Source organism: Oncorhynchus gorbuscha, linkage group LG17, assembly GCF_021184085.1.
Source record: "Oncorhynchus gorbuscha isolate QuinsamMale2020 ecotype Even-year linkage group LG17, OgorEven_v1.0, whole genome shotgun sequence".
In the NCBI taxonomy this organism is placed as follows: domain Eukaryota; kingdom Metazoa; phylum Chordata; class Actinopteri; order Salmoniformes; family Salmonidae; genus Oncorhynchus; species Oncorhynchus gorbuscha.
Genome location: NC_060189.1, coordinates 23,583,463 through 23,611,172, shown reverse-complemented (window position 1 = coordinate 23,611,172; position 27,710 = coordinate 23,583,463). Strand labels below are relative to the sequence as shown.

Here is a 27,710-nt window from a genome sequence, read left to right as displayed (position 1 = left end):
GGGCAGAACTGAAAAAGCGTGTGCGAGCAAGGAGGCCAAGAATACCTGACTCAGTTACACCAGCTCTGTCATTAGGAATGGAACAAAATTCTCCCAACTTATTGTGGGAAGCTTGTGGAAGGCTACCCAAAACGTTTGACCCAAGTTAAACAATTTAAAGGCAATGCTGCCAAATACTATTTGAGTGTATGTAAACTTCTGACCCACTGGGAATGTGATGAAAGAAATAAAAGCTGAAATAAATACTTTTTTCTAAAATTATTCTGACATTTCAAATTCTTAAAATAAAGTGGTGATCCTAACTGACCTAAAACAGGGAATTTTACCAGGATTAAATGTCAGGAATTGAGTTTAAATGGATTTGGCTAAGGTGTATGTAAACTTCCGACTTCAATTGTGTGTGTCTCTGCTCTTCACCACAGAAGTCTGCACCTCTAATTACCTACAGAGATCTCAGGTCAATATTAATGGGAATACAGCACGTATTATGAGAAGCAGGCTATTGACCTACAAGGGACACAAAAGATAGGAACCACATTCACACTGCTCTATTGTTCCCTTGCAAATGCAATTTCTTTCACTGATTGAGCCACCACCATCAGTGTTTGCTTTGTGGTGTGTTTCCTGCTTTAGCTTGATGTTGGAGGTTTTAGAAAAGCTACATAACTAGAGATTGACAATAGCTCTAAATAGAATATCAATTTCCATCAATACCTTGTTTCTAACTGGCATTTCAGTCTGTTAAATCTGGTTAAAATAAGAGATTCATGCCATATAGGTAGTCACAACCTCAGCTGTTTACTGTGGAGGCGGAGCCTTGTTGTTTTTAACCTCTGATGGCGAGGGTGTCTATCCCTTTAAGAGCAGAACCAACCGGTCCAGGCTGATTTCTACAATCAACTACCCTGCTCACGTTCCCTGACATTATGGAAGGATTTTCTTATTTTCCTATTAGACTCCCCATTCATCTCCAACTGAGAGGTAATGGCACTGTTTCCACTGGTTCACAGCTATTGTGATGCGGTTGAATAGAGAAAGTGGAATACATTTATCCAGCGAATAGTAGTCACTGTGAGCTGTATTTTCAATTATTTGAGCAAAGTTGGACAAAACAAAATGAAAACCGTCAAGCAATTATGAAAGCAGGCAGAGTGGTAGGCATAGATATAAAACCGTAATGTATTGGTGGTTGGCTAGGCCAACATTCTAGAGGGATTCAGTGACACCTAGTGGAACTTATCGCACAGCTACTGTCAGTTCCATAGCAACAAAGACAAATTAGAACCCATTGAATTAGAAAACTCACCCAACATGACTAATAGAGAATATGTCTTTATTATAACATTCATTATGACAGCAATACTGAGAGAGGACATCTTGAGAGAAATACTGGTACGATGGCACCACAATATATCATGCGCTTAGGGTATTTACATGGTATGTCATTGGTGAAACATCTAATATTATGTTAATTGCTACTATGGACAACCCTGAGCTGATGAAATATACATGAGAAAACTGTGGTTGAATATATTCTTTCGATAAAATGTCTTACACATACATAAAAACTATTATTTGTCTATATCTACCTGTATGAAAAAAATGGAACAGGTTATCTTTTTCTAGAGTTTGTAGTGTTTTAACAATAAATATGGACAGTAACATTGAAATCACGTGGATTTACATGTTGTATAAAATATGCATTCTTGTTATTACCTAAGGCAGGACAATAACTACACAGTCCACCTGAATGAACTTCTCCAGTTTCCTGGCCTTTCTGCCATACTGTGTGGTTTTCTGATTGTCAGAATCCCAAAGCCGATGGCACACTGATTGGATATGTTTTGGCTATGTTCCATGATGGCTGGTACTGTAATTTGATTGTCTGTGTTCTTTTCAGGACGGTACTTTCATTGGTTTTGCCTCATAACCCCCTTTTGGCTGTGATTGGCTGCAACTGGTGTTAACATTTAAGTCATTTAGCAGACGCTCTTATCCAGAGCGACTTACAAATTGGTGCATTCACCTTATGACATCCAGTGGAACAGTCACTTTACAATAGTGCATCTAAATCTTAAAGGGGGGGATTACTTATCCTATCCTAGGTATTCCTTAAAGAGGTGGGGTTTCAGGTGTTAAGACTGGCTGTAATATACCATACTGTGAGTAACGGCGTCTCCTCACAGGGAGTTTTTGGTCCCTTTGTGTATCTTCTCGACTGTGTGGCACTAGGGTCCTCCAAGACATACAGTACTGTCAGTGGCTCTGGAGACAGATGGCTGAGCATCACCTGTGATGTCATAGAGTGGGTGTGTCTGACCGGCTGAGGGGCGTTCCTGGCTAGGAGGAGGAGGAGGAGTCCTCCACCACGGAGTGAAGGGCGTGCCTCTTTAGGAGTGTCTGCAGGATCTCTACCTCGCGCTGCGTTTCCCTCAGCTTCTTGCGCAGCGTCTCGTTGTTCTTCTGAAGCTTCTGGTTCTCCTGAGAACAACATCATTCACTATCATTGTTTATTTGTTTGAATTGTCAACCTTATGTTCAAAACTGTAGAAATGAGAATGTAGTACATTCAATGTACACAATTGAACACGTATCATAATATAATAATAATAATAATAATAATATATGCCATTTAGCAGACGCTTTTATCCAAAGCGACTTACAGTCATGTGTGCATACATTCTACGTATGGGTGGTCCCGGGGATCGAACCCACTACTCTGGCGTTACAAGCGCCATGCTCTACCAACTGAGCTACAGAAGGACCACAGTAACCCAGTGGTGTCTGAATCTCACCGTTTCTAGAGTATCATAGGTGGGTTTGTTGTCTTCGTCCGGCTCCTTGGGCTGTAGCACTGTAGAGGCTCTGTTCTCCCACTTGGCGTAGGCCCGTCGTTTGCGTTGGGGCACCGGGCTGGGGCATGGGGTGAGGGAGGGGGGTACAGGGGCCAAGAGAGAGGAGGGTACAGGGGCCAGGAGAGAGGACTGTACTGGCTGCAGCCGACTAGGCTCTGGATGGGGGGCAGGGGCGTGGGGTTCCTCTGTCTGGGTGCTGCGGTGGACCCCCACAGGAATGGCCAGCTCAGGGGGGAGCCTCAGATGGGAGGGGGCCGGTGAGTCAAGGCTCCAGTCTCTACATTCCTCTGAGGGGTAGGGGAAAGGCCCCTCTTCTGAGCCTAACACAAACAACATCATGAAGCTAGTCAGTCAAATCTGATCTGTTTAACCCATTTCAATCAGTTTTGGGGTTTTGAAGTGATGTGTTTGCATACAGTCTGAATCCCATAAGGTTAAGAAAAAGTCAACTGAGTGATTATTTGACCACAGAATGTTATTTTTAGTAGTTCCTGAAAGCAAATCCAGTGTTACGGTAAGTGAGGCAGGTCCTTGACTTTAGCGAGCAGTATGACAGTTTGAATCCACCTACACAGGGAAACTACCCAGGATGCTGTGCTACTTTTCCATAAAGTATCTTAAACCTGCACTACCATCTGCAAAAACAAACTGTATCTTTCAGGTATTGATTTGGCATTTTAAAGTTCCTGTGTATTTCCACTCTATATGACCAGTGTCAACAATGGTTGCAACATTGAATGGTACAGTTTAGGCCTATCTGAAACAAAATAGGTTTTCGTTTATATAAAAGTAGTAAGCACAATGAGGATGTTATATTACTTATAGGCCAACAGATGGCGACCTTCTGTGGCCTTAGATTTCTAACACAAAGCTGCTCTGGCTGGTTACTACACTACATGTGGTTACCGCTATTTTAGATAAAGAACCTATTTAGTATGCGTGTACAGTGCAGTCATAAAGCATTCAGACCCCTTCACTTTTCCAAATATTGTTTTACGTTACAGCCTTATTCTAAAACTGAATAGATAAATAAAAATCCTAATCAATCTACACCCAATAACCTATAACGGCAAAGAGAAAACAGGTTTTTAGAACTTTTTGTAAATGTATTTAAAAAAAAGATATATCACATTTACATAAATATTCAGACCGTTTGCTATGAGACTCAAAATTGAGCTCCGGTGCATCCTGTTTCCATTGATCGACCTTGAGATGTTTCAACAACTTGACTGGAGTCCACTTGTGGTAAATTTGGAAAGGCACACACTTGGCTATATAAGGTCTCACAGTTTACAGCAAATGTCAGAGCAAAAATCAAACCATGAGGTTGAAGGAATTGTCCATAGAGCTTTGTGACAGGAGTGTGTCGAGGCACTGATCTGGGGAAGGGTATCAAAAAATGTCTGCAGCATTTAAAAATTTACCTTTATTTGACTAGGCAAGTCGGTTAAGAACAAATTCTTATTTTCAATGACGGCCTAGGAACAGTGGGTTAACTGCCTTGTTTAGGGGCAGAACAACAGATTTTTACCTTGTCAGCTCGGGGATTCAATCTTGCAACCTTTCGGTTACTAGTCCAACATTGAAGGTCCCTAACAACACAGCGGCCTCTATCATTCTAAAATGGAAGAAGTTTGGAACCACCAAGGCTCTTCAAGATTCTCTGGTTTGATGAAACCAAGATTGAACTCTTTGGTCTGAATAGCAAGCATCATGTCTGGAAGAAACCTGGCACCATCCCTACGGTGAAGGTTGGTGGTGGCAGCATCATGCTGTAGGGATGTTTTTCAGCGGCAGGGACTGAGAGACTAGTCAGGATCGAGGGAAAGATGAACAGAGCAAGGTACAGAGAGATCCTTTATGAAAACCTGCTCCAGAGCAGTCAGGACCTCAGACTGGGGCGAAGGTTCACCTTCCAACAGGACAATGTACAAAACCAAGACAACGCAGGAGTGGCTTTGGGAAGGCTCGGAATGTCCTTGAGTGGCCCAGCCAGAGCCCGGACTTGAACCCGATCGAACATCTCTAGAGAGACCTGAAAATAGCTGTGCAGCGACACTCCCCATCCAACCTGACAGAGCTTGAGAGGATCTGCAGAGAAGAATGGGAGAAACTCCCCAAATACAGGTGTGCCAGCTTGTAGCGTTATACTCAAGAAGACTCGAGGCTGTAATCGCTGCTAAAAGTGCTTCAACAAAGTACAGAGTAAACAGTCTGAATACTTATGTAAATATGATATTTCTGTATAAAATTAAAATAAAAACATTAGCTAAATTTCTAAAAAACTGTTTTTGCTTTGTCATTATGAGGTGTTGTGCGTAGATTAATGAGGGAAAAAATGATTTGATCAATTTTAGAATAAGGCTGTAACGTAACAAAATGTGGAAAAAGTCAAGTGGTCTGAATACTTTCCGAATGCACTGTATGTGTGTTTGTGTGTTTGTGTGTGTGTCCCTCCTCACCTTCCGGGCCACATGTGGTGCCTGGTGTGGAGTCTGGCGTTAGTGGACCCTCAGAGGTGCTACTGCCTTTGGCATTCTTCTTACACTCAAACGCCACCTGATCCTTACACAGCCTATGGCAGTTCATACCACAGTCTGTGACCAGGCCAAGAGAATACAGACAATGTGTTAGAGCAAGCAGAGGTGGAAAGGAGGTAGTTAAACATGTATTCTTGTATGGTCTTGCTGGGTTGCACAGAGAATGCATGTTTATGTTTTGTTGTGATTTACTAACGGAACACTTCAGCACCCGACAAGCTAATGTAGCATCCATTCCCCCTCAGTAGCCTAATGCTGCTGCTCAGCCTGTGGAACAGAACAGTTCTCAGACCTTTACGTGCATGTTGCCATGAAAACAGTGTGTTTCTCACTGTTTCAAGGGGAAGAGGGTAAAAAGCAATGCTGTGGTTGTGCCTGCAGACTCAAGTCTTTTATCTGTTGCAAGGTTCAGCAAGCAGTCTGCATGACAGAAACCACACAACGCAGCTTCTTCTTAAGATAGCTACACTTCACTTGCTCCTCACAGCCTCCCCATTATCAAGAACATCGGCCTCCCCATTATCAACAACATCTGCTAACAACAATCAACAATACAAAGTACTGAGTACAACGTACTGAACTCTAAGCTACATACAGTATGACATGTATAGAAACACTATGGAATATTCCAGTCTAAACTCAGTGACAGTAAAAAAAAAAAGAATCACCTCTGCATCTGTAGCCTTGTTTTATGACGCCCCACAACTGTAATGGAGAAGAGGAAGTTGCTAAGATTATTAATAGATAATACAGCTGATGCATATTTAAAAATGAGCATGTTTAAATATTGTCATTTATAGTCGTATAACTGCATTGCTATTGTTGATGAGTAGTCTATAACTAAGGACCAAAGTTTTTCCTGTTCCAGTTACATGGTCTGGAAAAACTCCTGGCCCTATTAATGAGAACTACAGTCTAGCTGAAGACAGGCCAATATAGAGTAGTGAATTACAAATCCGGAGCAGTTGTCACAGAATGTGGGCTTCATGTAGGTGGTCTCCTGAAAGTTGTGGACAAAGCCAAGACCCAGTTTGGAACAGATGACACTAGCACGCATGAAATAGGCTGTGATCTCCTCTCTGCTGATGAGGCCTTCCCTGGAGCAGGACAACACAAAGCATATCTCATGTAAACAAACTGTCTGATAAGAAATGTTTGGAATGTGCTGTGCAGGCATTGGGAACCATTTCATAGGTCTTCATTGAAATAGGATCAACCAAAACTATCTGGTTTTTTTTCTCACTTCAACAGTTTCACTCCAGTAGCTAATTGGTTAAAAAGTTTGTGGTTTCACCTGTCAGTTGACCACAGTGAGAATGGCTAGCTCATAGTTCTGATGCTATTTCTGTTTCCTGTTGCTACAGACCCTGCTAACAGGTTCCACTTTAGTTTCCTTTATCTGCAGTCACAAATGAACCCATGCAGTTACAATGAACTGTCAAATGTGCCAAAGGAGAACCCATTCACCCACAAAGAAACCATACACTCCACTTACTTCTCTTTGTCCATGACACAGAAGGAGAATGGAAAGCTAGCAGCAATTTTCTCAAAGTCCCCTTGAGAGATGAAGCCATTCTCATCATGGTCATAGTTTTTAAACACGGACTGTTGAGGGCGAGAGACAAGAAATTGTAGTGGGATACATGAAGCACAATAGATCAACTAGGAGAGGTGGCATAAAACCACAACTTCTAGAGAAATAATGTATATAGTAAACAATAATAGTCATTACATAACAGTCATGATATAACAATAATCATAACACAATTACTTTTTTTTTATGAAACAGAATACAATGTGTGTGAGAATACAGTGTGATAGGTCATGGATAACTCACATCCACCATTCTTTGCACATGTTTGCTGATGGTTTTTGGGTCAGGTTTTGGGGGCACTCCTGAAGCCCAGTTCACAACCACTGGAGGTCTAGAGGGGGTGGCGGGCTGATGTAAAACAAAACAGATGATCAGAACACTGTCAGAAGATGTAGAATAGACCATACTGATGTTACATGGGCCAATTAAAAAAAAGGTGTCAGTGCTTATTCTCTTTCAATAGGTTTGTTCATGAGATATACAACATCCAATTTCCAGACATTCAGAAATGATTCAGTAAAGCTAACTGGGTCTTAATGAGTATTATTATACGTTTTAAATTGAAAATACCTGTAGCCATAACACAGTGAACGTGATATGGCTCGGGGTATTTTCAGTTTTTCATGTCCCTTTTTTACTCACGGGTGCTTTGCTGTTCTTGGGCTCCCTGGTGTAAGACAGCTCATACATCTCATCCTCTGTGTAGTAGAGGTCCAGGGACAGCTGAGCAGTAGAGGACACCAGGGTCAAACAGCTGATATATTCCAACGAACACAGTAGTGTGTACTAGCCTATGAATTTGATATTTTGCACTGATATTACGATTACATGTTTGTGTCATTTTTGCATTGGAGGTATAAACGTGTCAGAGGCATTTTAAGTGTGTACTAACCGTGAGAAGGTGGACCAGGTCTTTGTTGGCATCGAGCTGTGGGGTGATCTGCTGTAGCTGGATCAGCTCGTTGATGTGGTTGTACAGAGCCTGGAGCTTCTGAACGTTCACCTTGTTGTCCTCTACGTAGTCTGACATGGCCTCGTTGACTGAGATCAGGTCCTTGAGGTGGACACCCAGGATGGGGATCTTAAAGCCTGCACACCTGCTGTACGCCTGACGGTAGTTGTCATAGTTCCTACAGGAGGACAGGAGGTCTGTCATCTCATTCAGCACCTGCGGAGAGAAGAGACAGCAAGCAGAGAAGATATTGTAGATGATCACCTTGTACAGTATGCATATATTGGAGACATTTGTCAGCATACTGATCAACAGATCAAGTTTTGATAATGTTATAGAGAATGTACCTTGGTGACCTCGTGGGATACATGTGAACTGGTCTCTTTAAGTCTGGAGATGGAGCTGTGGCACAGGCCCCCCACCACAGCCATTAGTGTGTTGAAGTTGTGCATAAGATGAAGGCTCTGGTTAACACATACACAAACAATTAAATGAACCCCGGAGTTAACCAATATTACACCCCACAAGTAGCACTCCAATATTGATTGCATAATGCACTCATAATACTGCCACACTTTTCTCAGTTCCTAATTGATGCTATATCCCTGCTGTGGGACACTGGAACACATTGATGTGGAATACATTAAGAGAAGGTAGAGGAGCAGCATCTGACTAGTGCATTAAAGGGATACTTTTTTGGCAATGAGGACCTCTATCTACTTCCCCAGAGTCAGATGAACCATTTTTATGTCTCTGCGTGCAGTTTGAAGGAAGTTGCTAACTAGCGCTAGCACAAATGCTACCTTGCGTTAGCACAATGACTGGAAGTCTATGGTATCTTCTAGCATAGTAGCAGATACCATAGACTTCATGTCATTGCGCTAACGCTATGTAGCATGGGCTTACGAAACTACCTGTAACTTCTTTCATACTGGACACAGAAATCTAAAACTGATATCCACGAGTTCATCTGACTCTCATTGCCAAAATCTTGAAGTATCCCTTTAAAGTAACCTAGAGAGATTCTCCATCCAACTCGGTCTCTCCATCCAATTCTCTCAGCTCGTCATCACTTTTCAGGACACAGTTTTGCATGTGAATAAAGTGGGGAAGAGCCATAATAAATCTCAGAGAGAAATCAGAAATCTCAGAGACCAATTGGTAAACTGATTTACCACCCCAAGATATTCCTGAACAATGTCTATTTGCGCCCCTACTGGATGGAAATGACAAATGTAATGGCTGTGCTCAATGCAATGGCACTTATAAATGTAGATCCTTCAAACACCCACAAACAGGGAAATCGATCCCAATAAAAGGTGTTATTACGTGCTCCACTAAGGCAGTTATTTATCTTATAACTTGTCCTTGTGGTAAACATTCTGTAGGTAAAACAAAGCGCAAATTAAAAGTACGTATCTCAGAGCATCATAGCACCATTAGGTGTAAAAACGTTACTTATCCAGTTGTGGCCCACTTCTTGGAGGCAGGCCACTCGATTTCATCTCTGTGTTATATTGGCATCGAACATGTCACCCTCCCTAGGAGAGGGGGTGACCTTGATTATTTATCGTTAAAACGAGAGGCTGCCTGGATCTTTAATTTAAAGACCCTTGCGCCCTTCGGTCTCAACGTAGACATTGATCTGAAGCCATTCTTGTGATTATTGTGACTTTGCCATTGTAATTGTTTGTAAACTTGTGTAGTCAAATTCATCTATGATCGTATGCTATCCATTTGTTGTTTGTATGCGGTTCTTTGTATGACATTTTATATTTGATTATTAACCAATGATATTAGGCCACTCCTGGCCATGATTACAGACACCTGTGTCTTTTGACACTATATAATCGAGTCATCCCGCAGTGTTTGTGTTTATACCCTGATGAAGACAGCTTGACTGTCGAAACGTTGGTAATTCAATTTTTGCATCTGAGCTCCTAGAGTGTGCGGCTCTCTTTTATTTTCAAGTTTTCTACTCCGCTAGCCTGCACCTCATCTTAATAGGTGTGCGTTTCTTTTTCTTCTAGAAGAGCCATAATAAACCAGATTTCATCAACTAGAGCCACTAGTTATGTTTTCCATGGTACACTTGCTAGCACTTGAGTGTCAGTGTTTCACCTGATAAATCCATTAGTGCGGATGGCCTGTGCTTTGTTAATATTCAGAGCACACATTCTCTGTTAGCAAGCATCTTTGACGCACTAAAAGCCCATCATGGAACTCTTGAGAGTCATTAGCAGCCCTCTTTTAATATGCATTATGTAACTACAAATGATGGTGCTTCTGCAGCTCAGCAGTAGGTAGGTCTCACTGTGCTGTATGAGATGGTAGACATGTATTCGCTTCATCCGAGGAAAAGGCACTGGATATACACTATGAACAAACACTCTTTGAGAGGGTACAAAACATGGAACCTAAATACCTTGTATGTGGACATTTCGTTATTTTTTTACACATAAACTGTAGAGAGATTGTTAGTCTATGATAGATCTGGAGGAGCAGGAATAGTTAGGGCCATACCTGAGCCACATGGATGAACTTGGTGAAAACCTCTGCTCTCAGCTGAGCTGTAGGCCGACTCAGAACCATGAGCTGCACCCACTGGGAGATACCATTACACAATGTAATGGAACGTTCCATCATGGGGTTGTCCTTCATGCAGCAACTGCGGATGTAGTTCTGGTAGTCTGCAAACTGTCAGAAATAATAAAAGCATATGCTGACTCATTTTGCTAAAAGGACAGAGGTTGGGGAACACATTTGGAATGCATTGTGATACCTAAAGTAGAGCGCATGTGCTATGAGATTCTTCCCAATGTCATAGTGTTAATAGCGATCACATTCAGGCGAATTGGGACTGTACTCACTGATATTCTACAGAAGGACTTGAACTCCAGGTAGGTGAGGTGCTCAGCCAGCTCAATGGGCTCCAGGTGATCAAACAGCAGAGACACTTTCCTCTTCTTACTGCTGTTAGCCTTGATTTTCTGACTGGGCTTCTGAGACCAGTGCCTGTCATTTCTGTGACACAACATGGTGAACAACATAGACAGGAAATATACAACTACACTACATTACCAAAAGTATGTGGACACCTGCTCGTCAAGCATCTCATTCCAAAATCATTGGCATTAATATGTAGTTGGTCCCACCTTTGCTGCTATAACAGCCTCCACTCTTCTGGGAAGGCTTTCCACTAGGTGTTGGAACATTGCTGCGGGGACTTGCTAACATTCAGCCACAAAAGCATTCGTGACGTCGGGAACTGATGTTGGCCGATTAGGCTTGACTCCCAATCGGTGTTTGATCGGGTTAAGGTAAGGGCTCTGTGCAGGCCTGTCAAGTTCTTCCACACCAATCTCGACAAACCATTTTTGTATCAACCACGCTTTGTGCATAGGGACATTGTCATGCTGAAACAGTAAAGTGCCTTCCCCAAACTGTTGCCACAAAATTGGAACAACAGAATCATCTAGAATGTCATTGTATGATGTAGCCTTAAGATTTCCCTTCACTGGAAATAAGGGGCCTAGCCCGTATCATGAAAAACAGCCCCAGACCATTATTATTCCTCCACCAAACTTTACAGTTGGCACTATGCATTTGGGCAGGTAGCGTTCTCCTAGCATCTGCCAAACCGAGATTAGTCAGTCAGACTGACAGATGGTGAAGCGTGATTCATCACTCCAGAGAATGCGTTTCCACTGCTCCAGAACCCAATGGTGGTGAGCTTTACACCACTCCAGCAGACGCTTGGCATTGCACATGGTGATCTTAAGCTTGTGTGAGGCTGCTCGGCCAAGGAAACCCATTTCATTATGTTCCTGATAAACAGTTATTGTGCTGACGTTGCTTCCAGAGGCAGTTTGGACTCGGTAGTGAGTGTTGCAAACAAGAACAGGCGATTTTTACGCACTATGCGCGTCAGCACTCGATGTTCCCGTTCTGCGAGCTTGTGTGGCCTACCACTTCGCGGCTGAGCCATTGTTGCTTCTAGATGTTTCCACTTCAGAAATAAAAACATTTACAGGGTAGAAATTTGATGAACTAACTTGTCGGATAGGTGGCATCCTATGACAGTGCCATGTTGAAAGTCATTGAGCTCTTCAATAAGGCCATTCTACTGCCGATGTTTGTCTATGGAGATTGCATGGCTGTGTGCTTGATTTTATACACTTGGCAGCAAAGGGTTTGGCTGAAATAGCCAAACCCATTAACTTGAATCCTTATACCTTTGTATATATAGTGTAATACACAGGCATGAAACCATTACATCAGCATGAATGTTAAGCCAAAGAGATATTAATTATGTTCAGTAATATCCTGGGGATACTTACATCCATTGAGTCTGCAACAGAGGGCACAGCCTCTCCTGGCCCTGATCTCTGATCAGATCCTGGAACTGTTCCATGGAGTCAGACAGGCTGCTGTGCAACCGGAACATTGTCCAGAACTCCTGGATCCAATACCTGAAATAGATAGAAAATAGATTGTTCACTGCAATTAAATACTAACTCTAAACCTCAGTTGTTTAGTTATCTAATAAGAAATCAACACTTGTAGTTTAATGCAAATGTAATAATAGCATGACCTAAACCAGTGTTGCCCAACCCTGGTCCTCGAGTAACTCTAACAGAACACATTTTCATTGTAGCCCTGGACAAACACACCTCATTCAGCTCTTTGAGGCTTGATAATTAGATTACAAGTTGAATCAGGTGTACTTGTCCAGGTTTACAATAAAAATGTGTACTGTTGGGATACTCGAGGACCAGGTTTGGGAAACACTCACCTAAACCATTAACCTAATTTCAGAATATTGTATAATTAGGTGACAAGTGGATTTCATAAGCTCTTTCGTAAGAATGATTGGACAGTGAGGTATTGTGTGAAAGCTTTAGTGGACCACAGCAGGCCCTGTGGTAGTGACAGGATTAGGACACCTGCACGGGGAACACACAGTTACCTGATGAAGTAGCAGATCCTCTCACATTCTGTGGACTGCGCATTCTCCACGGCGCTTTTAAATGTAACAACTCCAGTTAAGGATGCATTATGATTCACTGGTATAGTAAAATGTGTGCACATTGTTTAGAGTCAGGGAGGAGACCAGGAACTGTGTGTGGGATTTATTAGTGAATAAATGACCTGGATCACTATGCAGGACAAAGTGTCTATTCATTTCTGTTCATCTAAGTCACATGTGTCAAACTCATTCCACAGAGGGCCGAGTGTCCACCTTTGTACTTGATCGATGAATTAAGGTCACTGATTAGTAAGGAACTCACCTCACCTGGTTGTCTAGGCCTTAATTGAAAGGATAAACCAAAAACCAGCAGACACTAGGCCCTCCATGGAACGAGTCTGACACCCCTGATCTAAGTAAATCATTCCAGATAGGTGTTTATTACAGTGCAGGAAAGAGATGTGATTATTTGGTGGTTTGGGAGGAGGCGATCACAAATGGTTCAAACTGGTTAGGAGCATCAGCAAATGAATCATTCTGGTGGTGTGTGGTTCCGATAGCTCATTTGGTTGAAACAGGGTTTTTATAGTGCTATGGGTTGGATTGCTTGGTTGCTTTGGATAAAATTGTCTTAGATGTGCCCAACACACATTCACTATTCCTTCCAAAACAGACTGTGTATTACATTTGCTGGCAGAGGACCCTTTTAGTTAGTAAAAACATGTTCTCTCAACCAGCTAAAAACATAGCTTACATAAGGATACTTTTACCCCTCAATGGCTTTGAGTGTGAGAACAGTTTATTACCTACGCTGCTGTGCCATATGCTCGGTAGGTACAGAGTGACCAGAATCCCTGGGGGATTGTATTAATCAAAATCAAAATAAACATTTCCATTCTTATTAGTATATAAAACAGGGCTATAGATAGCCAGCACTGTAAGCCTCGCCACAGCACTCTATTGGCAGAAATCAGCTTGAAGTGATGCACATAAAAAGGCTAATTCCATCATGGGAGCTCGAGAGCCGCCTACACCATTCCAAAGCCAGATTGTGTTTACAATAAATGGCATTAATGGCTACAGGGTTTCCCTTGTTCCTAACCTGCTCTTAACAATATTTGATGCATGCTTCGGAGACCTTGGCTCAGAACGAGCCCAGGGGTTCAAAATAGAGGGCAGGACACATTGTGCATCTTGAGGTGTGACGTAGGTTTTGGTGAACAAGCCTCCTTGGTCAGTTGAGAGGCAGTGCTTACATCTGAAGAGGAGTTCAGTCTGGGAAGATGTCATTAATACCTGAAGCCCCTAGCTGTATTGCCCTCCTCACTGGGCCAGATCTGCTGCTCCTCTAGACTTTGTGATGTCAGAGCACTTTGTTGAATGGAGGCTTAGATTACATACTGCTCAGTTGGTCATTTTGTAAATATATATTATGTTCTGGAACCATTACATGCACCCATCTCATTAGTATTGAATTACTAGAGATATACAAATGTTTTTGCACCCACGAGTCATGTCCGCAATGGTCATGTGAGGTGAACTGTGTATGTTTTGTGTGTGACCTGATGAAGATCCGTTTCGGATCGAAACGTTGTCAATAAATCGGTGAATTGGGAGCTTTAACAGTGTGCGGGCCTTCTTGTTGTATACAGCTCATTTTAAACAGAAAATAGGCTTCTAGAGTGACCTTTAGAATCATGCTTTTGGAATGGTCCTGTGTAGCTAACATGGTCATAGAACAAAAAGTGTAAGGTACACGGAAGACACTGAATTTGAAACAGAACATGGTGATGTGTGCTGGAGCTAACAAAGACATGTAAAGAATCTACAGTAATAGGAAATTGGGGTGCACACATATTGGCACTGATAGTCACATTGATTGGAGGAGTGAGGTGTCGATGACATGGCACCTTGTCAGCCAAGTTGGATCTTAATTGGCCGTTGCTACTGACAACCAAATCACAAAGCAGTGCTGCACAGCCGGTAAAGATCCGGTGTTATGTTTGGCACCACAGATTGGTCAGGTCCTTGTGCCAACTCAATAATAGTTCTGGCTGTAGTGGAGCAGCCGCAGAGCATTGGGTCTGCTTGGTAAAGGATATAGGGAGGTGAGTTTCTCCAGGAGGTCACTGGAGGACATGAGGAGTCGGTGCATGGTCAGGGTGATGTTCATCAGGTGGCTGCTCCCACATACAGAGCCCTCCACGTCTGAAAGAGAGCACACAACACATGGAGCACGTCAGCAGACATTCTGTTGCACATCACAATGCCAATACTGTACTGCAGATGGTTGAGAGTTCATATGGACAAGAAAATGATTTCTGAATATCAATGTCCAGTGCTAATGTAGCTCTTGGATAACAAAATCTAGCAGTCATGTCATGCAAAGAATCAATGTCAACAAAACAAGGGGATGTAGCTATTAAAACTACCTAGATTCTTTCAGCCACAAGTCTGCAAAGGCAAGCAATGACAGAAAAAGAATGATAGTAAACAACCATAAACACAATAATGTGCCAGTTATGTGTCAAATACAAATCTCGAAGTGTATCTAGTCACTGGGTAACGGACATGTATAAAAAGAAATGGCATGTATGATAGCATTGTCATCTAAGTACAACTACCATGACCAATTCCCCTACTATCCGAGGTCATGCTTGATATGCTGGTATACACCATACCTGGACGTCTCTGCCTTTCCTGTGGTCTACTTTTCTCTGTCGGGTTTCACATCCTGTCTTTGTGACCACCTCCCCTACCTCTGCTCACGCTACAGACATTGAATTCTAGTCAGTTAGACAACTCAACCAAAACCAGAGGACGTTGAAATGACGTCTGTGCCCAGTGGGAAAGATCTCAAGGAATACATTGTTACCTGTATCCACAAAGTGGCAATGGTGGAAAAAGTACACAATTGTCATACTTGAGTAAAAGTAAAGATACCTTAATAGAAAATGAGTCAAGTAAAAATGAAAGTCACCCAGTGAAATACTACTTGGGCATCAAAAGTGAACGTTAAACAGCCACCGCTAATATTGAGTGGCTGCTGCCAACACACTGTCATTGACACTGACCCAACTCCAGCCACTCTAATAATGGGAATTGATGGGAAATGATGTAAATATATCACTAGCCACTTTAAACAATGCTACCTCATATAATGTTACTTACCCTACATTATTCATCTCATATGCATACGTATATACTGTACTCTACATCATCGACTGCATCCTTATGTAACACATGTATCACTAGCCACTTTAACTATGCCACTTTGTTTACTTTGTCTACATACTCATCTCATATGTATATACTGTACTCGATACCATCTACTGTATGCTGCTCTGTACCATCACTCATTCATATATCCTTATGTACATATTCTTTATCCCCTTACACTGTGTATAAGACAGTAGTTTTGGAATTGCTAGTTAGATTACTTGTTGGTTATCACTGCATTGTCGGAACTAGAAGCACAAGCATTTCGCTACACTCGCATTAACATCTGCTAACCATGTGTATGTGACAAATAAAATTTGATTTGATTTGTTAAAATATACTTAAGTATCAAAAGTAAATGTAATTGCTAAAATATACTTAAGTATCAAATTCTTTATATTAAGCAAACCAGACAGCACAACTTTCTTGTTTTTACTTATTTACGGATAGCCAGGGGCACACTCCAACACCGAGACATAATTTACAAACAAAGCATGTGTGTTTAGTGAGTCTCACAGATCATAGGCATCAGGGATGACCAGGGATGTTCTCTTGATAAGTGCGTGAATTGGACAATTTTTGGTCCTGCTAAGCATTAAAATGTCATGAGCACTTTTGGTTGTCAGGGAAAATGTATTGAGTCAAGAGTACATTATATAAAGAACAGATACCCAAAAACTACTTAAGTAGTACTTTAAAGTATTTTTAATGAAGTACTTTACACCACTGCAAAGTAAAAATTGCAGACTCCATTCCTAACGACATTAGCCTTTCTTTTACAAACGATCTGACCTGAGAAAAGCTTTTGTCGGTCCGCTGTAACACGTTGTGCATCAAAGTTGAGACAGAGAGACTGAAAAACAGCTTCTATCTCAAGGCCATCAGACTGTTAAACAGCCATCACTAGCACAGAGAGGCTGCTGCCGACATACAGACTTGAAATCATTGGCCACTTTAATAAATGGAAAACTAGTCACTTGAATAATGTTTACGTATCTTGCATTACTCATCTCATATGTATATACTGTATTTTATATTACCTACTGCATCTCGCCTATGCCGCTCGGTCATTGCTCATCCATATATTTACATGTACAGTTGAAGTCGGAAGTTTACATACACTTAGGTTGGAGTCATTAAAGCTCGTTTTCAAACACTCCACACATTTCTTGTTTAACAAGCTATCGTTTTGGAAAGTCGGCTAGGACATCTACTTTGTGCATGACAGAAGTAATTTTTCCAACAATTGTTTACAGACAGATTATTTCACTTATAATTCACTGTATCACAATTCCAGTGGGTCAGAGGTTTGCATATACTGTACTAAGTTGGCTGTGCCTTCGAACAGCTTGGAAAATTTCCCAAAATTATGTCATGGCTTTAGAAGCTGCTGATAGGCTAATTGACATCATTTGAGTCAATTGGAGGTGTACCTGTGGATGTATTTCAAGGCCTACCGTCAAACTCAGTGCCTCTATGCTTGACATCATGGGAAAATCAAAAGAAATCAGCCAAGACTTCAGAAAAAAAATTGTAGACCTCCACAAGTCTGGTTCATCCTTGGGAGCCGTTTCCAAACGCCTGAATGTACCACGTTCATCTGTACAAACAATAGTACGCAAGTATAAACACCATGGGACCACACAGCCGTTATACCGCTCAGGAAGGAGACGTGTTCTGTTTCCAAGAGATGAATGTACTTTGGTGCGAAAAGTGCAAATCAATCCCAGAACAACAGCAAAGGACCTTGTGAAGATGCTGGAGGAAACAGGTACAAAAGTATATATATCCACAGTAAAAATGAGTCCTATATCGACATAACCTGAAAGGCCACACTCAGCAAGGAAGAAGCCACCGCTCCAAAACTGCCATAAACCTTTATTTAACCAGGTAGGCAAGTTGAGAACAAGTTCTCATTTACAGTTGCGACCTGGCCAAGATAAAGTAAAGCAGTTCGACACATACAACAACACAGAGTTACACAATGACCATAATGACCATCGTTATGTTTGGAGGAAAAAGGGAGAGGCTTGCAAGCCGAAGAACACTTTCCCAACCTTGAAGCACTGGGGTGGCAACATAATGTTGTGGGGGTGCTTTGCTGCAGGAGGGACTGGTGCACTTCACAAAATAGATGGCATCATGAGGCAGGACAATTATGTGGATATATTGAAGCAACATCTCAAGACATCAGTCAGGAAGTTAAAGTGTGGTTGCAAATGGGTCTTCCAAATGGACAATGACCGCAAGCATACTTCGGATGGGGCCACAGTGTCTCCTGACCCCTCCTGTGTCAGCCTCCAGTATTTATGCTGCAGTAGTTTATGTGTCGGGGGGCTAGGGTCAGTTTGTTATATCTGGAGTACTTCTCCTGTCCTATTCGGTGTCCTGTGTGAATCTAAGTGTGCGTTCTCTAATTCTCTCCTTCTCTCTTTCTTTCTCTCTCTCGGAGGACCTGAGCCCTTGGACCATGCCCCAGGACTACCTGACATGATGACTCCTTGCTGTCCCCAGTCCACCTGGCCGTGCTGCTGCTCCAGTTTCAACTATTCTGCCTTATTATTATTCAACCATGCTGGTCATTTATGAACATTTTAACATCTTGGCCATGTTCTGTTATAATCTCCACCCGGCACAGCCAGAAGAGGACTGGCCACCCCACATAGCCTGGTTCCTCTCTACGTTTCTTCCTAGGTTTTGGCCTTTCTATGGAGTTTTTCCTAGCCACCGTGCTTCTTCACCTGCATTGCTTGCTGTTTGGGGTTTTAGGCTGGGTTTCTGTACATCACTTTGAGATATCAGCTGATGTACGAAGGGCTATATAAATACATTTGATTTGATTTGACTTACAAAGTTGTGGCAAAATGGCTTAAGGACAACAAAGTCAAGGTATTGGAGTGGCCATTACAAAGCCCTGACCTCAGTCCTATAGAAAATTTGTGGGCAGAACTGAAAAAACGTGTGCGAGCAAGGAGGCCTACATACCTGACTTAGTTACACCATCTCTTTCAGGAGGAATGGGCCAAAATTCAACCAACTTATTGTTGGAAGCTTGTGGAAGGTTACCCGAAATGTTTGACCCAAGTTAAACAATTTAAAGGCAATACTACCAAGTACTAATTGAGTGTTTGTAAACTTCTGACCCACTGGGAATGTGATGAAAGAAATAAAAGCTGAAATAAATCATTCTCTCTACTAATTATTGTGACATTTCAAATTTTTTAAATAAAGTGGTGATCCTAACTGACCTAAGACAGGGACATTTCTACTAGGATTAAATATCAGGAATTGTGAAAAACTGAGTTGAAATGTATTTGGCTAAGATGTATGTAAACTTCTGACTTCAACTGTATATATCCTTATTCCATTCCTTTACTTAGATTTGTGTGTATTAGGTAGTTGTTGTGCAATTGTTAGATTACATGTTAGATATTGCTGCACTGTCAGAACTAGAAGCACAAGCATTTCGCTACAATCCCAATAACATCTGCTAACCACGTGTATATAACCAATAACATTTGATTTGATTATAAGTAGGTGGTTCACTATCATGGTTGTCTATTGGATAGAAATAGGAAATATCTTTGCTTCACTCTTAGGAAAAAAAGGTGCTATCTAGAACCTAAAAGTGTTCTTCGGCTGCCCCCATAGGAGAACCCTTTGAAGAACCCTTTCCACAGAGGGTTCTACCTGGAATCAACAAGGCTTATCCTATGTGGTCAGCCAAAGAATCTTGTTTGAACCCTTTTTCTAAGAGTGTATACTTCCGATCTTTTCCATTCCAGGTACTATTAAACAATTTGCCAGTAACTTTCTGGAAATCGAATCGTGGCTAAGAGAGAACCTTGACGAAACCTTTAAAATGGTGTTTAACTTTGAACCTAAAACTGCTGGCATTGTCTTGATGCCACACAAGGAGTCCAGTTTCCATGGGTCCCCACTTATCCCATATCTCCTTGAAATACCACAGACACCATGGCAACATGTTCATTTCTAATCGTTGTTATCTATCTCACTGGGCCACTTCAGCAGGCAGCTAATCCTGTCCTCATATATCCTGCACCGCTGGTACGGGAGTGTTCTGTTTACTCGTTCAAACAATGGCTACAACACCCCAATAGTCGATGAAAAGTTACCTTCCCAGCTACAATATGACACACAGACAATGTTACTGGATAAAAAACTGGCAACAGTAAAAAAGAAACATCTAGAAGATCAATAGGTTTGAACCGTTATACCATCACTGTACAGTATGTAAAAGGACTGTGATGCAAAACAAGCAAACTATCCTTCCTCTACTATAATAAACTGAACAGTGCTGTTTTTATGGCTGTAACAATTGCAAGCAAGTCATGCTCTTAAACAGGTGTGTCGAACTCATTCCAAGGAGGGCAGAGTGTCTTTTATTTTCTCCCTTTCAATTAAGACCTAGACAACCAGGTGAGGGGAGTTAATTCATTAGTGACCTTAATTCATCAATCAATCACAAGGGTGGAGTTTGACACGTGCTCTAAAATGACCTAAAATAACAAGGAAGCGGTTTTGATTCACTACCAGGTAAACAATTGCTTCATCATTTGACAACACCTCCCTGCCAACCCAGACTTGGCTAATTGCTAAGGAAATCCCCTCCGTCTTACTCACTGTGGAAAGTTAGGAAAGCAGCAGCAGGCGGCCCTGGGATAGGAGGAGGGATATGATGACAAACACAGCAAAGAGCTGGGAGTGTTGCCCTACTTTGAGTGTTTTTATTATCATAGGCATCATCAGCAAAGCCCCGGTGCAAGGAGTCTTTCCTTGTTTTGACAGAGAGGTACAGAAACTGGGCTGGATGATCCTTTTGTTTTGCCTACTGTACACATGAAAGAACGGTCGAAGAGACCCCAGAGATTTCAATTTCATTATTAGTTGCACACTTTCAATAGTTCTCTTTCTACTGAATGTACCAGCAAGTTGTAGGTCTACATGTCGAACAATACATTCCTCAGTACAGGAACTTACTTCAATACCCCCAGACAGCCATGATGCTCCATAAGTGTACATATATGGATTGCAATAGGCGCATAAAGGTTTTTCACATTAGTGTCTACAGTACATCCGAGTCTGCAGTGGATCCTCTGACTCGTGGTTTATCTCTTTGTGACATTCACAGGTTCTGTGCCTGCATCATACATGATTTACATGGAATATGCATTTCATTAAAAATGTCTTCTACGAATGAGGCATTTAAATATGTACACTGCCTATTGCTGTCCATCAACATTATGATTACGTAGAGACTTCAGGCAATGTGGGTGAGTGGAACTGTGGAGCGTGAACTTGAGGTTGAATAATGATGTCAAACATTATTGATCCACGCCCCTTGGTCCTCTGCATTTCAAAGAGTGGTCAGCATCTGAGGAGGGCCGTTTGGAGAGCTGACCTTTGGGCTAGCAGCCGCCAGCTAATCCTTCAAATAGCTCGTGCGTATGCTCTCACATTTGAAAAAGGTGCCTGAGCCACAGGACCTGGGGGGTCAGCCTCTGATGTGAGACAGCAGCTGCTGGGAAACGTTCAGCCCTCTTAAACCCCTCTGTACTATGTTCCTCCATTCTGTCCCTTATAATAACCTGGATTTAAAAACCCTGTCTGTTTATTGCCAGACCAGATTCCGATGAGAGGATTTGAATTTCTTGCTCTCAATTGATTAACTTGGCAGATCTTTTTTTAAATCGGAATCCTAAATGAACAGCCAGCCATTATTCTGCTATTGTTCCCCCTGACAGATAGTGTAACTGTAAGTAGGGGATGTCACTTTCTGTATTCAGTCCATTGTACCACCTCATCACTCTCACGTCACTCCATTTGTGTCTCCAAGCAACGGTAATCTGACTGCTTGCCTCTTCATAGACATAATCACCATAACTTTGAGAGCACTCCAGACAACTTCGTAGAACACATGATTCTAACTTGACAGGGTTTTTGACAGCATTGATAGTGCAGCCAACAGGGATGTCCTTAGCCTTTTGGGGCCCCTAGGCGAGATGTTCATGTTAAGTTAATGTATTACTAATGTGATATGCCTAAATCAAATTCCACATCTACTGAATCAGTACTTCAGTTGTTGCATGATTGTGTTATCTCATATTCAGAGCAGACATAGTTGGATACACATACAATTATACAGCATTACAGCGATTTGTATAAAGGTTTGCACTATTGCCCGGGGCAAGTGACCTGAGCAGTCGCAAACGTTGAACCTGCTCTGAGTTTTTTAAAATGATAACAACCAAAATTGCAGTAGTCTGGTATTTCTGGTTCCTCCCGTCTGTAGGTGAAAATAGCTACTTTAAATGTTTGGGCAAGTGATCATAATCTTGGGGCAACCAAAAATATTCCTGATGTGCGAGTGCCTTTCAGACCTTAATGTCAATCCTTATCTGAAGATTGATGACCATGTTGTTAGACAACAAATAGAGGCTAGTTCTTTTAAGTCTTCAAATATGGTCTGTTTGTGTCAACCGAGCACTATATGCGAATTAGAGATATCTTGTAAATGGTGACAGTTTACGGAGACAGGGTCTCTTAACATCAAACAGCTAGACGCAGAGAAAAACAGGTGCTTCCAGGAAACACTCACCGTACTGATTTAAAGTAAATTGAGGTTCAGCGACATTTAAAAATGATCAAATGAAGCGGATGCTTTAACCTAACAAGCAGAACTAATGACAATGATCCTGACCTGCACAACCATTTTGTACAGCTCAACAAACTAAAATATTAAACGTGTTTCTAATTTTACATGCAACAAAAAACAAAAACATATTTTATCGTGATTTAACAGATGCTTTAATCCAAAGTGACTTACAGTCATGCATGCATCAATTTTATGTAACGTGGTCCCAACAAAAATGTAATCCTAGTACCGTACTCTACCGACTGAGCCAGAAATCATTTTCAAATAACAGAGAAAAATATGCAGCACATTAGCTACCAATAGCATTGCTGGCAGAAACTCAAAAGCAACCCAGAGCACATAGACTCACCAAAGGACTGGATACAGGCCTGGATCACCTCCTCCCAGCTGGCCCCCTTTGTGAAGTGTCCTGGCAGAGACATTGTGACCTTGCCCTGGGTCATCTGGGCCTGGTTGGGCCTGTTGAACCGTTGAGGCCGGGCAGGCACCGGTGGACAGACCTTAGATCTGGAGCCACTAGCCGGTCCCGGAGAGAGACGTCTGGAGGGTCAGTGGTGGAGAGAGGGAGTGAGATAGAGGGAGGTGTAGAAAGCACAGCCTTGTGTGTGTATCTATATGTGTGTGTGTTTGTGTGTGTGTGTGTGTGTGTGTGTGTGTGTGTGTGTGTGTGTGTGTGTGTGTGTGTGTGTGCGTGCGTGCGTGCGTGCGTGCGTGCGTGCGTGCGTGCGCGTGCGTGTGAGTGTGTGTGTGTGTGTGTGAGTGTGTGTGTGTGTGTGTGTGTGTGTGTGTGAGTGAGTGTGAGTGTGAGTGTGTGTGCGTGTGCGTGTGCGTGTGAGTGTGAGTGTGTGTGTGTGTGTGTGTGTGTGTGTGTGTGTGTGTGTGTGTGTGTGTGTGTGTGTGTGTGTGTGTGTGTGTGTGTGCGTGCGTGTTTCTAGGGGACTTTCACAGCATGCAGTGAACATTGAAATATTGAAGTATACAAAACAATGAAGTCACACACTCAAATAGAATGTAGGTTAAAGTGTACCAAAAATATTGCAACTAACACAACACTTGTCATGTTCATTACACAGTAATAAACGTGTTTAATACCAGGTATCCTACAGTTACAGTAGCTGTGCTATTTTTTTATTGTTCTCATTTAATTCCCTTTGGGGAAATCATTGATTACCGACTTCCATTATGGGAACCACTATATCAGTGTTTGTCCAACCCTGGTCCTCCAATCCCCCAACCGTACACATTGTTGTTGTAGCCCTGGACAAACACACCTCATTCAGCTCATTGGGGGCTTGATGATTAGTTGACAAGTTGAGTCAGGTGTGTTTGCCAGGGGGTTACAATAAAAATGTGTACTGTTGGGGGTACACGAGGACCAGGGTTGGGAAACTGCACTAGATGAACAGTTAGATGGCTGATAAACAGAGAGGATGCCATGCACTTGTTCTATACACTTGCCACACTATAGGCTACATTTGTAATTAAAAACACTCAACTATGCCATACAATTCGAAGGAGAGAACACATAGGCTAAAGGGAAGCTGTTTTGAGAGTGCACATTTTGTGCGCTCTGGCCGATGCTTTTATAAATCGCACTGAATTGTTGCACTCAAGTTATTTTACGACCAAGAACCACCAAACGTTTCTGATTTAAATTAGGACTACATTGTAAAAGTGTACAAGATTCAAATATATATTCGGTGTCAATAAAGGTTTCATAACTGCGTATGTTGCAAATTGACAAAACCATATTCGCTGTATTTAAACTGTGCACGTAACGCACTCCATAAATCTATTTAGTTTATTTTACAAACACAGGAAGGAGTTCGTTATAAAATAAACACTTACGAATGTTCTTTTTCCTTTCCATTCGAGCCCACGTTTTCATTTTGTCCATTTTCTTTGGATTGGCAGCCCATAGCGAGATACTGGGCAACAAGTGGTTGAACGAGACTATCCATCTGTGTCCGTTTCGATGAGAGCAACATTGCATGCTTGGTTCAGTGTGCGGCCGTGCGCCGGCGGGGAGCTCACCATCGTCCTGACTTGTCAAAGAGAACGGCACAAATTATGCATCGTGCTGTGGCTGTGTGGGCGTTAACGCACTTGAACAAAAGTTATTTTGGTGATGCGCCCAATGTCACTGCTCAGTAATTTATACATAGGGGCACATACGGGCTCAAATGAGTAGAATGAGTAGGCCGCCTGACCTATTTCTTTATTAGTCTATTGCCATTGTATAGTGATTGGACATTAAAGCATGAGTCACGATTAAATTGCAATTTTTTTTATATTATCAATTAACGATCAGAACATGTGTTGTTTCATAGATTATTAGGACTACAAATGGATAGAGTTTTAAATCAATTTGATCACATTTAAGTGTGCAATAACTAAATGGATTGCAGCAATAGGTTTGTGTCAGTCTGCTGGCAGGTTAATTCACAGTTACAGGTTAATACTACGCTGTATGCCAATCAAACCATGACGAGTGTCTTCAGGTTCCCTGGAATTACACTGCCACCATGACCACAGCTCCATGTGTTGCTGTTGCTGTGCCTGCAGAAAAGGAAAGTTGGGGCCTTCCTCTCCGTCAGAGCTCTCTACTATACAGTAGACTTTAGACCCCGATAAAGATGTTTCTGTGAGCCTGTCGAATTCCCCTAAGAGCTACACTATATATACAAAAGTCTATGGACACACCTTCAAATTAGTGGATTCAACCGGTCAACTATAAGTGTTGTTATTGTGAAGTGGAAACATCTAGGAGCAACAACGGCTCAGCCGCGAAGTGGTAGGCCACACAAGCTCACAGAACAGGACCGCTGAGTGCTGAAGCGCGTAGTGCATAAAAAACGTCTGTCCTCGGTTGCAGTACTCACTACGGGGGCAATGGAAGCAATGTCAGCACAATAACTGTTCGTCGGGAGCTCAATGAAATGGATTTCCAGAGCCGAGCAGCCACACACAAGACTAAGATCGCAATGCGCAATGTCAAGCGTCGGCTGGTGTAGTGTAAATCTCGCCACCATTGGACTCTGGAGCAGTGGAAATGCGTTCTCTAGAGTGATGGATCACGCTTCACCATCTGGCAGTCCAATTGACAATTCTGGGTTTGTTGAATGCCAGGAGAACACTACCTGCACAAATTCATAGTGCCAACTGTAAAGTTTGGTTGGGGAGGAATAATGGTCTGGGGGTGTTTTCATAGGTTGGGCTAGGCCCCAAAAACCCTGCCTGTTTATTAAAAACCCTGCCTGTTTATTGCCAGACCAGATTCCGATGAGAGGATTTGAATTTCTTGCTCTCAATTGATTAACATGGCAGATCTTTTTTTAAATCGGAATCCTAAATGAACAGCCAGCCATTATTCTGCTATTGTTCCCCCTGACAGATAGTGTAACTGTAAGTAGGGGATGTCACTTTCTGTTTTCAGTCCATTGTACCACCTCATCACTCTCATAGGTTGGGCTAGGCCCCAAAAACCCTGCCTGTTTATTAAAAACCCTGCCTGTTTAGTTCCAGACCAGATTCCGATGAGAGGATATGAATTTCTTGCTCTCAATTGATTAGTTCCAGTGAAGGGAAAATCTTAACGCTACAGCATACAATGACATTCTAGACGATTCTGTGCTTCCAACTTTGTGGCAACAATTTGGGGAAGGCCCTTTCCAGTTTCAGCATGACAATTTCCCCGTGCACAAAGCAAGGTACATACAGAAATTGTCAAAGATCGGTGTGGAAGAACTTGACTGGCCTACACAGAGCCATGACCTTGTGACCTTATGCTAGATGTTTTTCTAAGGCGTCTTTTCCATCTGACCAGAAATCAAAGCCTTTGCTTATTATTTATTATTTTTTTTAGGGTGGAAAATGGTAGAAACTTTACTTTACTGTACTGTGCTCTACTGTGCTGTCCAAACTTGTGAAACATGATTGGTCCAGATTTGGTCCGTTCCAGACTGGACTGGACGTTGAAATCAAGGCCAGGGTGGACTGACCAAATTTCAACTACTTTTGGACTTCCATGGACATCCGGTGTCGGTCAGTGCTCAGTGGGTAAGGAGAGAGAGAGGGAGGGGTTGTCTAGACTGTTTTCACACTTGCTTTGACCACCAGAGGACAGTAACATGAAGAAAACAGGATCTTCATTTGAGCCAGTTTGTCACAGCAGTTAAATAATCCTGCAGCAACAGGAAATGTGAATTATTATGTGGATTATAATTAATGAAATACGCAATATCTTCCTTTGCATATTTCCATTACTGATTTTAATTTACAGATTTGGTAAGATAATTTGAGTTTTAATCACTTCATATTTCATAAACCAATTAGTAAAATCAGTAAAAACACGATAACTAATTGGTCTAACTAAAGGTCTACCTTTATTTGTTACTTTTGTGAACTTGTATTATCCCCTCACCTCATGAGGGAGAGAAATAAACACATATTCGGTTTCAGTAATTGCTTTCAAAGACATTGAGAAGTAACCTAAGTATTTGGATTTTTTAAATATTTTTAAACACAAGTAGTTTAATGTTGCAATGTATTTGGAAATACACTTGGAAAGTATTGGCATGCACTGTATATGACAACACTCCCATGCATTTGAACCCATGTCTGTTTGGTATTTAAATATTGTATTTGGAATATTTTTTAAACAGTAGTCTTTTTATAGGAAATTATTTGAAAATACTTTCAAATACTTACAACAGAAGTAGTTGATTCTGTACATATTATTTGAAAAAACGGAAATACACAGAACGTATGTAGTTAAATAACAAATAATAAAATACACATGTATTTGGACCCTGGTCTGCATCTAATATAGAACTAACTATGCATGTGTCATTTGTTATCCAATACTTTTGATTTGTATCTTCATGGAGACATTGGTTGAGTAGG

The 27,710-nt window shown here is 41.8% G+C and overlaps 1 protein-coding gene across 1 annotated transcript; it reads right to left on the bottom strand.

Moving 5' to 3' along the window:
- Window positions 1-1,316: 1,316 nt before the first annotated feature.
- LOC124001803 (RAS guanyl-releasing protein 1-like) lies at window positions 1,317-24,886 on the bottom strand. The gene is made up of 17 exons (XM_046308889.1): window positions 24,654-24,886; window positions 23,155-23,345; window positions 15,013-15,118; window positions 12,911-12,973; window positions 12,282-12,413; window positions 10,812-10,965; window positions 10,465-10,638; window positions 8,289-8,405; window positions 7,882-8,157; window positions 7,632-7,712; window positions 7,233-7,337; window positions 6,891-7,000; window positions 6,348-6,492; window positions 6,064-6,100; window positions 5,318-5,452; window positions 2,796-3,175; window positions 1,317-2,481 (listed from the first exon to the last, which is right to left on the bottom strand). The coding sequence occupies exons 1-17, from the start codon at window positions 24,791-24,793 to the stop codon at window positions 2,341-2,343; spliced, it is 2,487 nt and encodes an 828-aa protein (XP_046164845.1). The 5' UTR covers window positions 24,794-24,886; the 3' UTR covers window positions 1,317-2,340.
- Between the last annotated feature and the right edge of the window lie 2,824 nt (window positions 24,887-27,710).

What these genes read in the sequence shown, in the direction of transcription:
- LOC124001803 (XM_046308889.1), bottom strand. Translation starts at nt 24,793, where the DNA reads ATGTTGCTCTCATCGAAACGGACACAGATGGATAGTCTCGTTCAACCA. An exon ending in CTGTTGCAGACTCAATGGAT is followed by an intron (nt 10,966 to 12,281) that starts GTAAGTATCCCC and finishes GTTGTGTCACAG; the next exon opens with AAATGACAGGCACTGGTCTC. An exon ending in CACCACATGTGGCCCGGAAG is followed by an intron (nt 3,176 to 5,317) that starts GTGAGGAGGGAC and finishes TGTTTGTGTTAG; the next exon opens with GCTCAGAAGAGGGGCCTTTC.